The sequence below is a fragment of the Cololabis saira genome, chromosome 12 (genome assembly GCF_033807715.1).
Source record: "Cololabis saira isolate AMF1-May2022 chromosome 12, fColSai1.1, whole genome shotgun sequence".
Taxonomy (NCBI): domain Eukaryota; kingdom Metazoa; phylum Chordata; class Actinopteri; order Beloniformes; family Belonidae; genus Cololabis; species Cololabis saira.
In genome coordinates, this window is record NC_084598.1 from 25,803,937 (window position 1) to 25,819,862 (window position 15,926).

General features: G+C 38.4%; 1 protein-coding gene across 15 annotated transcripts in view; it reads right to left on the reverse strand.

Moving 5' to 3' along the window:
• The window catches only part of huwe1 (HECT, UBA and WWE domain containing E3 ubiquitin protein ligase 1), a 50,628-nt gene extending 34,756 nt beyond the window's left edge, over positions 1–15,872 (reverse strand). For 6 of the 15 annotated variants that reach the window (XM_061736192.1, XM_061736191.1, XM_061736189.1 and 3 more), the window contains exons 1-16: positions 15,823–15,856; positions 13,691–13,760; positions 9,419–9,468; positions 9,152–9,221; positions 7,193–7,291; positions 5,710–5,916; positions 5,447–5,599; positions 5,291–5,353; positions 5,074–5,151; positions 3,714–3,764; positions 3,461–3,629; positions 3,074–3,174; positions 2,757–2,907; positions 2,529–2,656; positions 2,306–2,446; positions 1,772–1,877 (exon numbers count right to left, since the gene is read on the reverse strand). In XM_061736192.1, coding sequence (XP_061592176.1) covers positions 1,772–1,877; positions 2,306–2,446; positions 2,529–2,656; positions 2,757–2,907; positions 3,074–3,174; positions 3,461–3,629; positions 3,714–3,764; positions 5,074–5,151; positions 5,291–5,353; positions 5,447–5,599; positions 5,710–5,916; positions 7,193–7,291; positions 9,152–9,196 — 1,492 coding nt within the window. In that variant the 5' untranslated portion in view covers positions 9,197–9,221; positions 9,419–9,468; positions 13,691–13,760; positions 15,823–15,856. The other 9 variants (XM_061736199.1, XM_061736184.1, XM_061736194.1 and 6 more) reach the window with 7 other exon arrangements.
• Positions 15,873–15,926: the final 54 nt, after the last annotated feature.

The following is a 15,926-nucleotide window of genomic DNA, read 5'->3' on the forward strand; positions in this document are numbered from 1 at the left end:
CTCCAACTCTGGTCCTCGAGTATCCGTATCTTGCATGTTTTAGATGTTTCCCTACATCTACACAGATTCTAAATAATGACAGCTGTCATCAAGGTTTATACAACTCCATATAAAGGCACAGCCATGTCTCAGGGTGTGTTGAAGCATGGAAACATCAAAAACATACAGGACAGGGGTACTAGAGAGAACCAGGGTTGGGAATCACTGGACTAGAGGGGCTAGTAAAGCACACAGAAGTCATTGTCATGATCATGAAATCACATGTGTTTTACGAGACGGTTTATAAGACATAAAATAAACATTATATAAATGGCAAATAAGACTCAAATAGAGTGTGGTTTTCAAATGATGATTGACTGGTATTACATTCATTAAAATGTGACAAGAAAACACTCCCCACAACAAAACATCCCATCCAGCTTGTATTATTTACAGAAATACTACAAGGCATGCTTGACTCCCACACCCATATTTATGCAGATGATACCAAATTCTGATCAATTTGCAGACCCGCGTAAGAAGTTAAAAACAACAGCAACAACAACAAATGAAGACTCAGTCTGCTCTATCAAAACCTATCCATATCAAGATGTTTTTTTTTTTTGTCAATTATGCTTCTCTGCCAAACATAGAACACGTATCTGTTAGCAGAGCCTCTCTAACAGGTGGACCTTCTATTTCTTTCTCTCGAATGTTAGATTCAAATGTTATTCTGAAAGTAGTACCATATTTTCGCGACCATAAGGCGCACATAAGATTTATTTTTTTCCTAAAATGTGCCGCGCGCCCTATGAAACGGTGCGCCGTTTCTATTACCTGTATTACGGTAATGTGAGGCGGAGCCACCATGAGAACGGTAAAGGGAGAAGGGGGCGGGTGAAGTACCTGTGAGTTGCGGCTGAGTCCGACTGAAAGCAGTAGCGCTGGCGGAAGAAATGAAAATTGAACATTTTCATGGAGGTCCGTCCTGGTGCTTTCGCTTAATGAAACGGTGCCAGCGCAGCAGCAGCCCGGCGGATTATATGGAAAAGATGGAGAGCTTCCGCTCATTTTGCAGCCGACACATCCCCGACATGGATGAGGTGCCACTCACGTTAGGTGAATCACACGGTGGAGTTAACGGGGGCCACGCGGGGGAGCGGACCGGGACCACCGCGGGGGAGTGGACCGGGACCACCGCGGCCGGGATCCGCACAACGGGGTATGAGAAGTCGTCATTTACTGTTGTGCTTGCCTGCCACGCTGATGGACAGAAACTGCCGCCGATGGTGATTTTTAAAAGAAAAACTTTGCCTAAAGAGACTTTTCCAGCCAGAGTCATTATAAAGGCAAATTAAAGGGCTGGATGGATGAAGAGATGATCGAGTGGGTGAGACAGGTTTATGTGCGGTGACCGGGGGTTTTTTTTTTTAATTCTTTAATGCGGAAACAGAAGATGAAGACTTTGAAGGGTTTGATTGATGTGAAAAGTGAAATAAAATATAAAACTAAGTTTTGCTCCCGCTCTATTTTTAAATAAGCACACTTGTGTGTGTGTTCTGCAGCACGTGTGTGTTTTGCGGCGCGCGTGTGTGCAGATCCGTCTGTGTAGACTGCGCCTTTTGGGATGGTGCGCCGTATGTGTGTTTTAAATCCAAAAATTACACACAAAACTGAGGGTGCGGCTTTTCACACGGTGCGCCGAATGGTCGTGAAACTACGGTACTAAATAAAAGAGCTTAGTATGTTCATTTTAAGAAAAAGGTATAAATCTTTTATGTTTTAAACTTACTTTCCATGTCTGTGTCCATGTCCTCAGACTCCCCAGTTGTACTCGGCCTCTGGATCTTTGGCTTGATGACAAAAGGGCACTCTTTCCGCGACAGGTCCACTTCATGCTAAACAGAAGACAGTGATTAATCCCTTACATAAAGCATGTTTAAGGCAGGACTGTAATGCCAATGTTTAGTATTGTTTGTATGTGACTGACTCAAAGGGATAACAATGGGCCATTTTTATATAGTTACTTTCCACCTTGAAAGCTTATAACAGAGGTTGTAACCGACCACACTGCTTTTATCAACAACTGTTCTCAGTTGATTCCAATACATTGTTTTTCTGATGCGACAATGAGATGCTTCTTTTGTGGTCTATGCCCAGGTGGTATATTAACAATTTTACGAGGTTGACCTTTTTGCGCCAATATGGCACAACCTCAGTTTATAAACGGACTACAGAGAGAGAAATTAGTAACAAAAGTTTCAGGTGAATCCAAAATTCAGGACAGATCTCTCAAGAGTGACAATGCGTATAGGCATTAACCCACCTCTAGTCTGCAAATGAAAATTGAAAGGCCGCTGTGGGACTGAAAGGCAGCCATGTCCAGGTTGGTTATGAGGTCCACGACGCGCACTGCTCGCGTCACAAAGGTGATCTGGTCCTGCTCATCACCCAAGAACTTGATCACCTACAAAGTAAAAGACAATAAGTGATTTTCTAAAAAACAATACTGTGATCTGTTATTAAGTATATCTAAGATTTGAACATACCTTCAAAAGAGCTTCCATCATGCCACAGGAGACGAGAGCTTCTCCCCCAGCATCATAGCTAGCGAGGTGATACAGAAATGAGAACAGTGCTGTGGCAAACTGATGTGGATAGGGTTCCATCAGTGGATCTAGAAAAAAAAAATAGATAAGCTTCCAATATATTTATTTAATTTTCCTATGCATAATTTCACTTAAACTTTATTTAAAAAACATAATATACATTCTTACCAATCATAGCTTGAATACAGTTGCGCACCAACACAGGCAAGAAACCATGATAGGACGCTGTCCCAGTGCAATCGATGATGTTGGAAAGCTTGGGTGTCCTCTCCAGATGGACAATTGAAGTTAAAGTGCGCAAAGATGCTGCCTTGATATCCTGACAAAACAGAACCCATTAATGTGTTTCAAAAAAAGGTGGAGGAAAAAGAAGACTAGATAATGCAGTTTAAGATCAACACACACACAATTCAATCTATTCAAGCAATACAACCACACTGCATATATTTAGCTGAATAAAAGTGACGGAAAGCCAACTTTCTTACCACGAGCTGCTTGTCTGTTATCTGTAAGACATCCACCAGCTCCTCTATCAAGCCATTATAGAGAATACTGTTGGCTGATTCTTGGAGTGCATTTGAGTAAACTGAATAGAAACAGAAAAAGTAGGCACATTAAACTTAGAGCATAAATAAGTTTAAGAAACTGTTGAAAACTTCCCTGAACACATTTGTCACAAATTATCTAACTTCCTGAATTGGACAAGATGTTTTCTTAGCTGCACTCTTTGTGCTACTATGTTACTGTGGCTCAATTGTATTCCTCTGTTGCAAGACCCTTTGGATAAAAGTGACTGCTAAATGTAACTTAATGTAAAATCTCATATTTTCAAAACAATAATCTTAAAATACAAACAAAAGTCAGCTACTCACCCAGGATAGAGATGGCATGTAGTCGGGCCTGCACAGCTTGCAACCTTTTCTTGTGATTTGAAAAACCATGGGCCAGTCGAATATGTGTGAACAGCAGGGTCTGTTTGTCTTTAGGGATGTTGTACATTGCAGTCAATGACTCCATGATCTCAGAGGGACTTTCTGAAATCTAAGAAGAAAAGAATGTTGTGTCTACATCAATGCCCAGTTTGAATACTCCTTCATTAATGACACATTTATAATATGACTGTACCTTGTCAAGCTGTTCGATGTGGATATAGTGTAGTGTGTTACTACTTGGCTGCTACATTCAGAAAGGATGAGAAAGAAAAGGAATGAATACAATAATGCAACTTTTCTGAAATACAAAGATTTCTTCAATTACAACTTACAGAATATTAATCACAAGCTTAAAATGTGGAAATATGCATTTGAAAAGTTACAATTCAAAAGAATTTATTTTTGAATGCAAAAATATAGAGTAGGCCTTCTGAAAACCATCTTTCCCTTCAAAAATACGTAATTTATTTTTTTTCTCTTTACACATGGAGTGACTACTTCTGTGCTGCTACAAGAAAGACAATAATATTTTTGTAACTGTGTTAAAAAGTTAGCTTGGTTTTTGTGATTTTTAATCTCTGATCATCATGGATGTGTAGCCGACAAATCTGCAGCAACTGCATGATGCCATCATGTCAATATAGACCAAACTCTCTGATGGAATGTTTCCAATAGCTTGTTGAATCTAAACCATGAAGGATTAAGGCAGTTCTGAAGGCAAAAGCAGGTCCAACCCGGTACTAGCAAAGTTTACCTAATAAAGTGGCCGGTGAGTGTATGTACCCAATGGTTTCAAGGAGTTCTTAAGGAATGTTGTGGAATTAAAAGTGACAATGCACTAAGAAAACATGGCTTGACAGAACAGGGGACTGTGTGCTGCAACTCTTCTCTAATTTAATAGTTCACCTTTATTGTCTCTTGATGTATCCTCCCTCTCCTTCCCTGATATCTCTTGGACTGTAAACTGCAACAGCTTATGCAGACTAGTGGATAACTTAATAGCTCACCAGCTGACCCTTGGGCTTTTAGATCTGTTTTGTACCTGATTAACAGTCTAATATTTAAAGTTCCTTCTAGTTTAGTTGTATTTTAGTGTGTAATGGCAAAATGTATACTGTGAAAAACTTGTAAACGTGTAAAAATCTCACCATTTCAAGTTACAAGCATAATGGCTTAGATTACTTACAAATTAATTTCTCCTTGATGGAAAATGTTTCTTTTAATCCTTGTCCTTCTCTAGTATATACATACGGCTCCTATTTCTAAGCTTATATCCTTCCATCCCCCCCCCTCTTCAGCGTCAAAATCCATGTGTGTTCCATGTTTCTTATTGTTAAAATCATCCAGTTTGGCTGCTGTCCCTTTTGATGTGCAATTGCTGATTTATTTTTTTAATGCATTCAAAATTTTGATACCAAAATGCATGTTAATAATTGTATGTATATAGTCAAGTTTTATAAAGAAATATCCCAAAAATTTCACTGGAGTCCTTAATCTGCAAGTTACACTTTAAATAAATATAAAAGAAATTAAATAAATGTCTTTTTCTTTACCTTTCGATCTACTTTGACCTCTGGGCTTGGCTCAGCGTAAAACTCAAAGTGCAGTGTGGTGGCACTTGGAGGATACTTCTGTTCATAAACCAACAGTGGTATTAAATAAAGTTTATAAATAGTAACAGACAAATACTTTTACAATAAAAGAAAATAGTTAAATAGCTCTAGTCAATTAAGAAAAGTTGTTACTTGAAATCACCCTGTAAAACCCTACCGTCATAAGCAGATCCCTGCAGCATTCAGCTAGACCAAAGCCATTCTCCTTTCCTCCCCAGCTCTACATAACAGAGAAAAAAAAAAACAATACAACTCTTTTTCTTCAGGGATATCTGTAATGATTGCAATATGAGATCGGAAGTGTATTATAAACCTCAGCAAGGTGTTGTAGACGAGCCAGAAGAGGTGTCCTTTTGTCAGATCCAAGTCTTGTGATATAGTTGGAGCGCTTACTGAACACATACAGTAGGTTCAGCACAGACAAGACCACTTGCATGTCACATGATGCTAACAAGGTGGTTAAGTGCTGTAAAGGGGTGGGAGGGAAAAATAAAAGAGGGAAAAAGTTGTTTTGGTCATTTTGACATAACCATGGTAGCGAAAACCACAATAAAGATTAAGAGTGTAATAGCTTACCTCTATCGAGCTGTAGAGATGTCTAGAGAAGCTATACTCAATGAGCAGAGCTGTGAAGTTGAGCACCGCCAAAAGCAATGCTTTCAGCTGTCCATTGTCTGGACGGTCACACACTAGCAGCCATGACATATTCTCCACTGTTTGGCCTGCATCACACAGAATGCCATCAAAGCGATCCAGCAGATCCACCCAATGGTAGAGCTCACACTGTTGAATAAAAAGAAAAAAACAAAACCAAAAAACAAATTAAGTAAGACTTACACTTGCAATTGCTTTTAAAGGTGCGGGTATACTTCTGCGTCACACACACGCAGAGCACACGGCGCACCCGTGACGTCGTCACGAATCCTTCGGACTTCTCCGTCTCTCCATTTGGTCGCGGTGCAGTACCCCCCGCGGCCACTAGTTAGCGATCTTTTTCTGAATGGTTTATCCGACTTTTTCCGGTCACAGTAAATCAAAGAGATAAGGACAACTATTGTGCAAAAAACAAAAACAAAAAAAATCACATATAAACGAAGAAAAGAGCCCTGGAAGTTCGCTACTGATTCAAACCGGAAACCGGAAATGCTTCGCTTTCAAACGAACCAATCACAGCCCTCTCGGTCTGCGTGTGGTCGGAGTCTCCTCGACGCGTAGTTACAATTCAGGAGGTGCACGTCACTGACGGCGCATGTGACGGCGTGTCCTCTGCGTGTACAAAAACCACACGCCGTAGACACGGCGTCGTTTTGACGCAGAACCATAATTCAGCCTTAACCCTTGGCCAACACTACTAGATGACACTGTACTGTAGTTAGGACTCTAAGTAATTCTAATGACTTATTATGGGTCATGTGATACAGAATCTGACAACATCCTAGTCACTGAACTGGTCTCCAAACTACCATTGTTAGCAAAACATAGTTTGCCACACACCCACACAGGCAGCATGGACTGTCTGTGCCACAGATAAAATTGGAAATGACTAAACAATGGTTTGCAATATGTCAATATTTGAAATGGCACTGATGATGTCTTCATATTGTATGTTGAAAGTCTACAGTGTCTTCGTCTTCCTTTGTGGACATCCCTTTCCTTGTAATGAATTAAGTCATGGCATAGATTTCTCCCCTTTTTCTTTTAATCCTCCATTTTTCATGGCAATTGACATATGTGTGGCATTTGTGACATTTCATATTCAGGATGGCATCAATAATTTTTCCTATCTTTTCTGTATGTATTGCAAAACTATTAGCACTGCTGTAATTAAAAACTGTAGGCTCTTCCTCTGCTTGTGAGGTTGTTTCAGTAAGGGCATCCGGTGTAAAACATGACAAAGCTATGTACAGCTCCGCAATTAGGAATTTAGCAGGGGACCTGCTGACTGAAGGCAACCACACCAACCACCAAGCCGTCAGAGAGGTCCTTTGTCCGAGGACTACATGTATCCAAAAAAGGACTCAAAAGGTATGACCCTATTAAGTTTGTCTTTGGTGCTCACCTTGCCAATATTCCAGGTCTTGATGTGTTGCAGTTCAACCAGTAGTTGTTCATCATTGCATGCTTTGAGCTTCTCTATAAGTATCCTGCAGTCAGCCGGCTGTTGTTCAGAGGAAGCAAAAACATGTATGCAGTTTAGCAAAGTGCACGGACGAGCTTTGCTTCTTTTTCCAAGGACAGAGTATATCGCATTCAAACACTGTGATGTACTTAAATAGATCTCATAAATATACACATACATGAAGCATTTAAACCCATATGCACTCAAACAATTACACTGAAAATATAAACCAAACAATTTGAGCTCAGCCAAGCTTTGACTATCTTCTAGTGAACTGTGTCATTACACTTAAATTGTAGGTTTGATGCATCCAGTAACTCCATAGATTGTTGTGATTAAGTACATGTTGCAAGTTAACAGACAGAAGTCCAGAGGTTTTGTGATTACATTTCTGTATGTACATTATACACACATTTATTAAATTGTATACATTTTTTTGGTCAGCATATACTTTTTGGAACAATTAACTGGTGAAAAAATGGTTAAAAGCAGTAAAGCAGGTTAATGTAATTAAATTCCATATTACTTGCAGACTGGTATTGTTTAACATTTATGTTAAGGTGTAGGAACAATTCTATGTCACTGGTCTTTACATATTTGCCCAAAGAGAGGAAAATCCAACAAATGTGTGCCTTTACATACACGAAACAAAGTGCGACTCGACGTGTGAGTGAAAGGCGTCGCAAGATGTCACTTTCATTGCGCTCACCGGGAAATTAAAACAATTTCGGCAGAGGAGATGGTGGCGTTGGCTTTATTATCATTATTATTGTAATAATAATAATAATAATAATGATGTCCTGGTCCATTTCACAGACAGACATCTGTGTAAGCATGTACGGTATATGCACAAGAGCTGCATGGACAAGAGTGATGGTATTTGTGTGGCGTACAGATGTGTGGACAAGTTGACCAGAAGGGTTTGAAAGTGCGGTTCCAGCCGCATTCATTCAATTGTTTCTTTAGTTATTCTAAAATTGGACCTAAACGTAGCGTCTGATTGAATCTTCTCCTGGAAAACTAAATGAGTGATGGTGCCACACACGTGCAACATAATCAGAAAGGTGTTCAAAATTCACACACTTCTCACTAAGTTACATGAAAGGATGTCCCTAACATACACAACCAAGCTCTCCTTTTCTACACCTTTTCGTCAACCCCAGGAAGTGGGGAAGAAAAAAAAAAAAAAAAAAGGGGGGGGGGGGGGGGGCTCTTTTTGGCGGAAAGTGGCTCTTGCACACAGGCTGGGGAAATGTTCCACAAAGACAAGCCAGTATGTATGGGATTTATGTTAATCTCAAACTTTGAATGTATCAGTTGAGCAAGAGCCAAAACATTAAAAAAGGTGATCTTCATTAATTTTTAACATCTGTATACTCAGCCTGAGCAATCCACTGATATGTATGTATGTATATATATATATATATATATATATATATATATATATATATATATATATATATATACACACACATACACATACATATACACACACACACACGCAGGACTGTCTCAGAAAATTAGAATATTGTGATAAAGTTCTTTATTTTCTGTAATTAAAAAAAAAAAAATGTCATACATTCTGGATTCATTACAAATCAACTGAAATAGATTAAGATTCCCAGAATATTCAAATTTCTTGAGATAGGATATTTGAGTTGTCTTAAGCTGTAAGCCATGATCAGCAATATTAAAATAAAAGGCTTGCAATATTTCAGTTGATTTGTAATGAATCCAGAATGTATGACATTTTTCTTTTGTAATTGCATTACAGAAAATCACAATATTCTAATTTTCTGAGACAGTCCTGTATATACACATATATAAATAAATAAATGAAACATACAGGTGAAGCTAGATCATAGGAAAAAACACATGGCAAGAAATGTGCATACTCACAGCTTCCGTAGGAGTTTTCTTTAACTTGCTTCTGTCAACCTTCATTGTAGGTAATCTCTATTTGCTACTCCTACAAAAGATATAATGCACATTGCAAAAACACATGATGCCGACTTCTGTCTTTCATTCCAGAGATACCTAGAGTTAAGATTGTGTATAAACTAAACATTGATCTCATCCATTCAAATTGTGTAAACAAAAGAGCCATTGAGATTTAAAACAAATGGTGCAAATGAACTTGAAACCTCAAAAGAGAAACATACTTACAGTAAATTATTTGGCAATACCCACTTCACAACATGTTCCAGTCATGTTACCTGCAAAACAACAGTTTGTATCAAACAGTGTGACACACACTATCATACAAAAACAGATCCTATAGCCCACAGTAGAATCAGAATCATGTTTATTTGGCCAAGTCAGGTCAAACCAGACTTATTCTTGCTCACTGTACAGTAAATAGACAAATTAAGTACACCTGCTTACAAGCAGTACTCAAGTTGAGGGGGGATGAGAGGGGATGGCATCCCCCCTGAAATAAAAACGGTCAAAATCACCCCCCCTGTAAAACTTCCATCCCCCGTTTCCATCCCTTATGTCATTTCATCAATGAATGTGGTTTTACTGCTATTTCAACATTTAGAGTCATCGCCAGAAAAATAACTTATTTGACAATTTTCACCTGTTTCAAGTAAATTTTCACTTGAAATAAGTAAGAAAATCTGCCAGTGGGACAAAATGTATCTTCTCATTACAAGCAAAAAAAATGTGGTTCCACTGGCAGATTTTTCTACTTATTTTAAGTGAAAATCTACTTGAAACAGGTGAAAACTGTTGTTTTTTCCAGTGATGAATGAGACATAAAATGAGACATTTTAACTAGAAATAAGACAAATATTCTTGTTAAGATTTTGAGTTTTTGCAGTGATCAATTTTACTTATCCTGCGAAGGACAGAGGCATATTGATAAGTTCAGAAAACTGTTCTTTATCTTTGTGTTTTGATGTATTTGATGTAAGCCCAGTGGATATTTAAAGCTTACAGAAGGCTGCATTTAACTGCTGCTATGTCAGGTCAGTACTATTATTTGTAATATATTATATTATTTGTAATCAACACAAATTATCTGTCCCCATATGATAAAATCCACCATCCCCCCTGATTTTTTTTTACAACTCGAGTACTGCTTACAAGATACAATGGTTCATAAAAATCTTTACAAGTAACAGTATGAATGATGTGGATAACACCCTGCCCATAGCATGGTACATAAACGTCTTACAAAAATACATAAACACTGACTGAACAAACAGAAAGAGTTGACTACTTCAATCCTCCTGAAACACTATGTAGTGGCTTTCAAATGATTGGTCACAAGCATCAAATAAAGGGTAATTATATTACCACGTTTGTTTATCGAGATGTGTGGTCATCACAACGCAAATGGAGAAAAGGCATTAGCTAGTGGCCACCGAGCAACATGCGACACAAAGTTAATTTAATTAGGTTCGGCCCAATTTGATTACAACATTAATCGAGCGTTTTATAGACTCAAGTCAGCGTTGGATTTAACAGCATGTTACCTAAACATATGTTTGGCATCACCTTCACTGCTCGAGTGGACTGATGGGTGGAAGTTTCAACTACCCGCTAAAGGCTGATTTATGGTCCCGCGTTACACCAACGCAAAGCATACGGCGTAGGGGACGCGGCGACGCGCACCGTACGCCGAAGGCTCTGCGTTGGTGTAACGCGGAACCATAATTCAGGCTTAACAGGTCACGTTAGCAAGTAGCTTCACGTTATCCATTTAATGTTAACAAGTTAGAATTCATAGGCTTTATAACAGTTACAAATGACACAAAACGGGCTCCAAAGCTAAACGTAGCAGTAAAACTGCAGTAAAGCTGCGGAGGTGCTGTATTATCTGCTGCAGCAGCTAACAGCGAGCTACCGGTAACATCAGCCAACCATTTCCCCGTCAAATGTCACCCTGCTAAAAGTGAGGACTCCCACAGGAGCCCCGAGTGCTACAAACAACTCCCATGTTCAATTTTACCACAAAAAAACATAAAGCTATCCGTCACACAGCTGTCAAAACCAGGTCTCAGCCTAACCGGTGTCTCCTACTCTCCTGCCCGGCCTCGCGGACAAATTTAGGTCGGGGCTCCGCGGGCCGCACGAGCAGCCCCGCACTCCACAGCTCCGCGTCTTCCCGCCATGACAAGAAAAATGTAACTAAACCACACTTACTAAGCAGCGACGCTGTCTTTGGTGTGTCTGAGATATCTCCAAATGATATGGCGACGTTACTTTAAAAGATCTGGTCGTTTCTACCGCTGCTCGGTCGGGGCACGCCGCGCTGGTTAGCAGCGGTAGCGAGCTAAGGTCTGCTGAACAACAAGCAGAGTCGCTCAACAACACGCTGAATCATTGTCCGATTGGTCTACCGTGACATTGCAAAATTACTTCTTTTTTTTATATTTTAAGCGAAATAAAATTGACAGTTGGCTACCGAATCAGTTAAGAAGTTCATTTATCCGCCCGTTGTATTACTGTATCCGCGCCTGACATAGTTCATCAGCACAGTCATCTCTGACTCTGGGTAGTGTGCAAAAAGCGAATAACGTTAGTGCTGGCAATGAATAGCCACTGCTGTTTCTATCAATGTGCTTTAATTTGGGTGCCTTTTGCCCCGCGGTTGAATTGGTTTGATATTGGATATTATGAATTCAACACCCATAAAACTTGTGATACATACCACTGATTTTGGTCAAACCACTTGTGATGTGTTCATGGTCATCTAGACTATATATCACAAAACAGTAATTATTTAAAAAAAAAAAAATCATATATATGGGCTGATTTAAAAATCATATTATGGGCTGATTTAATGAGGTTTAATGAAAACAATCGGTGTTATGTATCACAAGTTTTATGGGTGTTGAATTCATTAAACCTCATTAAATCAGCCCATAATATGATTTTATAATAATTACTCTCTTGTGATATACAGTCTAGATGACCATGAACACATCACAAGCAATATGACCAAAATCAGTGGTATGTATCACAAGTTTTATGGGTGTTGAATTCATTAAACCACATTAAATCAGCCCATATATATGATTTTTAAATCAGCCCATATATATGCCCATATATATGATTATTTTTTTTTTAATAATTACTGTTTTGTGATATATAGTTTAGATGACCATGAACACATCACAAGTGGTTTGACCAAAATCAGTGGTATGTATCACAAGTTTTAAGGGTGGTTGAATTCATAATATCCAATATCCAATATCAAACCAATTCAACCGCGGTGCCTTTTGCAGAGTGCGGTACCTTAACATTTTATGCAGTTCAATAGTTTAACCTCCAACAAAATATCAAAATATGCATAACAACAACGGCTTCGACTGCCGAAGTGCTTGAAGTTTTTTCATTAGCCTTTACAAAAGGTCCACATCATGTTTTTATACATGTTATCCTACAAGTAATACGTTTTTTTTTTTAAACAGAGGACAAAAAATAGACCCAAGTAATCTGCCATCAAAACAACCTTCAATAATAGCAAATCATACACATTGATCAAACAGTTATAACTGCAGCACATTTCTCAAGACATAAGCAGACAAAAAATGAATCCAAATAAAGCCTTAACTTAGTTCAACTTACAAATGGTGGAAAAAGTTAAATAAATTAGGACTATTGCTGGTACTAAAATATGATTAAATATTTAACAACTGCCACAACCATGTCATGTGATGCATATGACTGACTGACTGAAGGTGTTAAAAATGCATTCACACTTTTGTCAGCAATATGTTCTAATTAGAACATAAATATAATTATAAGTGTTTTATGGAATGTGGCAGTTTTGTTAAATATGCCATCTTTATCAAAAACTATTCAATAAATCTGTGGCTTACTACTGGTACATCCACACACAAAATCAAATTAAAACCTCATATCCAGTGCTAGAGTATAAATGTAGTAGACATAATATGTATGTTAAAATGTGGATAACTTGCTTAGTTCAATGAAACCCAACGTCATCCGTAACATTTTGCCAATGAGCATATTCCAGCAGGTTCTCACACCATTTTTTCTTCTTTATAGCTGTATTTGGGTATAACTCATAATTGTCCACTCTGTGTACATATTTAAATGGTTCTTTGAAAAATGTTGTCTAATTCTTAAATTTTCAGACTTCACACAACAACATTCTGACTAGAAAATGCTATGAATTCGACAATTCATGTTAGTTATTGTTGTGCAAAAAACATTGGGAATTTTAGCTTGCTTTGCTGAAAAAAGAGATATCAGATAAATCGTATTTGAGACATAATGCCAGAAATCTCTTCAGTTTAATGGTGTCGTTTGTGATATTAACTACAAGATAACATTAATTTACAGCACTCTTACGGAGCTACATTGTGGTACATTGACAGCAAATTACTAAATCTGCACTGAATGTATGTGGTTTAACCAAGCCATTCCTCTATACAAAGCAAATATGTTAGAGGCACTTACCAGAAACTGCTTTGGTTCAATAACTCCATCATTCTCATCTTCAGTCTTCTTTGCAGTTCCTTTAAACAACCTAAAAATACATGAAAAGAATAAATTAGGTTTAAAAAAACTCAAATTAAGAAAACATGCAACTTGGTAACTGTAAGTATAACATCGTTTTTAGATTTTAAAACTTTTTACAAATAACTGGAGAGCAGATAAGGAAAAAAAATATATACTGAATTTATTATCTTGGCTACAGTATACAATTAGGGAAGAAGAAAAGAGGGATATTGTAATCAGTATTGGGAAAGCATAGTTCTATTTCCACTGAAACAAGTTTTGTTGGGGCAATTTGTTAAACTATTTAACATGTTCCTTACATTTAAATTGTAAACACTTCAGCCTACGAAATTGACTTTTTTTTAAATTTTAATTCATTCTTAATACGTCTTGGGACTAAAACATTATCAGCTATAAAAATGTAATTGATAAGAAATGCAAATTAACAAGTATTTTACAAAGCAACATTGCTCAACTCAGACTTGCCTGTAATAAACCACCTATGCGTGCTTTGGTTAAGTAAGTCAAGTTGGCTAGAGAGATCAATAAGTCTTATGAATAGGCCAGCTCTCTTTCATCAATGCTACATTTGATATGATGTGCATTCTGCATTTTAAAGAATCACAATTAACTATATGGAAATTAAATTGCTGCCATATCACAATGTGTATGATTTAATTTAATTAACTAAGAGGCCAGAATTAGGAGTATCCCCTGCCGCAAAGTTAAATGTATTTTGTAATAATGTTATTATAGACTAATTCATAACAATCAAAAACATAACCAAGGCTCTTCACAGTATGTCCACATCTCCTGTTGCCATGCGAGCTGTGATGGTCAGGGAATAAGATGATGATCAAAATTCTGTTCAGTATCACAGGTTCCGTTTACCAAGTCTGTGGATACATTTTCCTTTCTTAGTTAGAGTCAGTCATCATCAGGCTGAAGTGTCCCTTTGTTATTAGACAAGGCTTAATTATAAGAGGCAAATATTCAAGCAGGTCTTGGTAACGTTACCTTGAAATTTTGTTCATGATTACAGCCTAACAGGTTGTGGTTAATTAGATTTTTTGGGGGAATAAAAATCCCCACCTCATCCCAAAAGGTTAACTTCTGCAGCCATATCACATGCCTCTATGTACTATGTAACAGGCACAATTGCCTGATTAGATACGTGCTTTTAACAAGTAGTCGAGCAGGTGTAACTATGTGGCTTGGGCATCTGAATTAAAATAGCCCTGGCTGCTTTTGCTTACAGGCTCATCTACATGCCGAGGAATGCTTTATATGCAAATCCTAGTCAACTGTTTAACCATTTGACAATGTGCCGCTCCTCCTTTTCATGTTAACAGATTCCAAACCTCGTATTTTACTCAAATTCACGCGTTATGCTAGTGGGAGCGTTAAACATTCCTACACAATAAGATGCACTGGAGTCGCTTTTATTACAGTTCAGAGGCTTCCCAGTTAGCTTAGGTGGATGCATCCGCATTGATTAAAGTTGCTTTTTAGGAATTCACGTAGCTGACTACGCAGTTGAAGTTGGTATTGGAGCTAACCGTGGCGGAGTTTACGGCTAGTTACATGACGTTAGCAGATTCTACTAGCAGTCCAGGCTAACGTTTGTTACTTCACTTTAGCTTCCCCCGCTAGCGTTAGCACTTCATGTAAAGTCAAGTTTCCCCACTTGACACACATTTGAAATCGTACCGGTTATATGCGTCCTTATAAGCAAAGACGCTGATTATCCAGTGGGCGACGATCGGGCTTTGACTTGTAGAGTTGCATTCATACCTATCAACAGGGAACACGAGCCTGAGCGCGTCCGGCGTGCAGGTTTGGGGGCTTCGCGCGAGCTAACTAGCTAGCAATTAGAGCTGCGCACAATGCTCCATCCGTGAGATCATGGCTACATTAAAAATGGCGGTTTACACTGCAGGGAATTCATACTTTACCTTAAAAAACAAACTAGTTTGGGGTCTTGGTTTTGAAGGTCGACACAGAATTAGCACTGATGGCTTGTACGGAATCGGCAATCTACCGTAAGACAGTGAAAATCCAAATCACTCCGAACAAGTCTTTCTGCTTACCTCGAATTCGCTACATCTGCCTCTCCATCTTGAACTAGCGTGTGGTAGGGTAGTTCAGATATCGCGAGAATACACAATATTGGCGTTTATCCAGGGCACTCCCT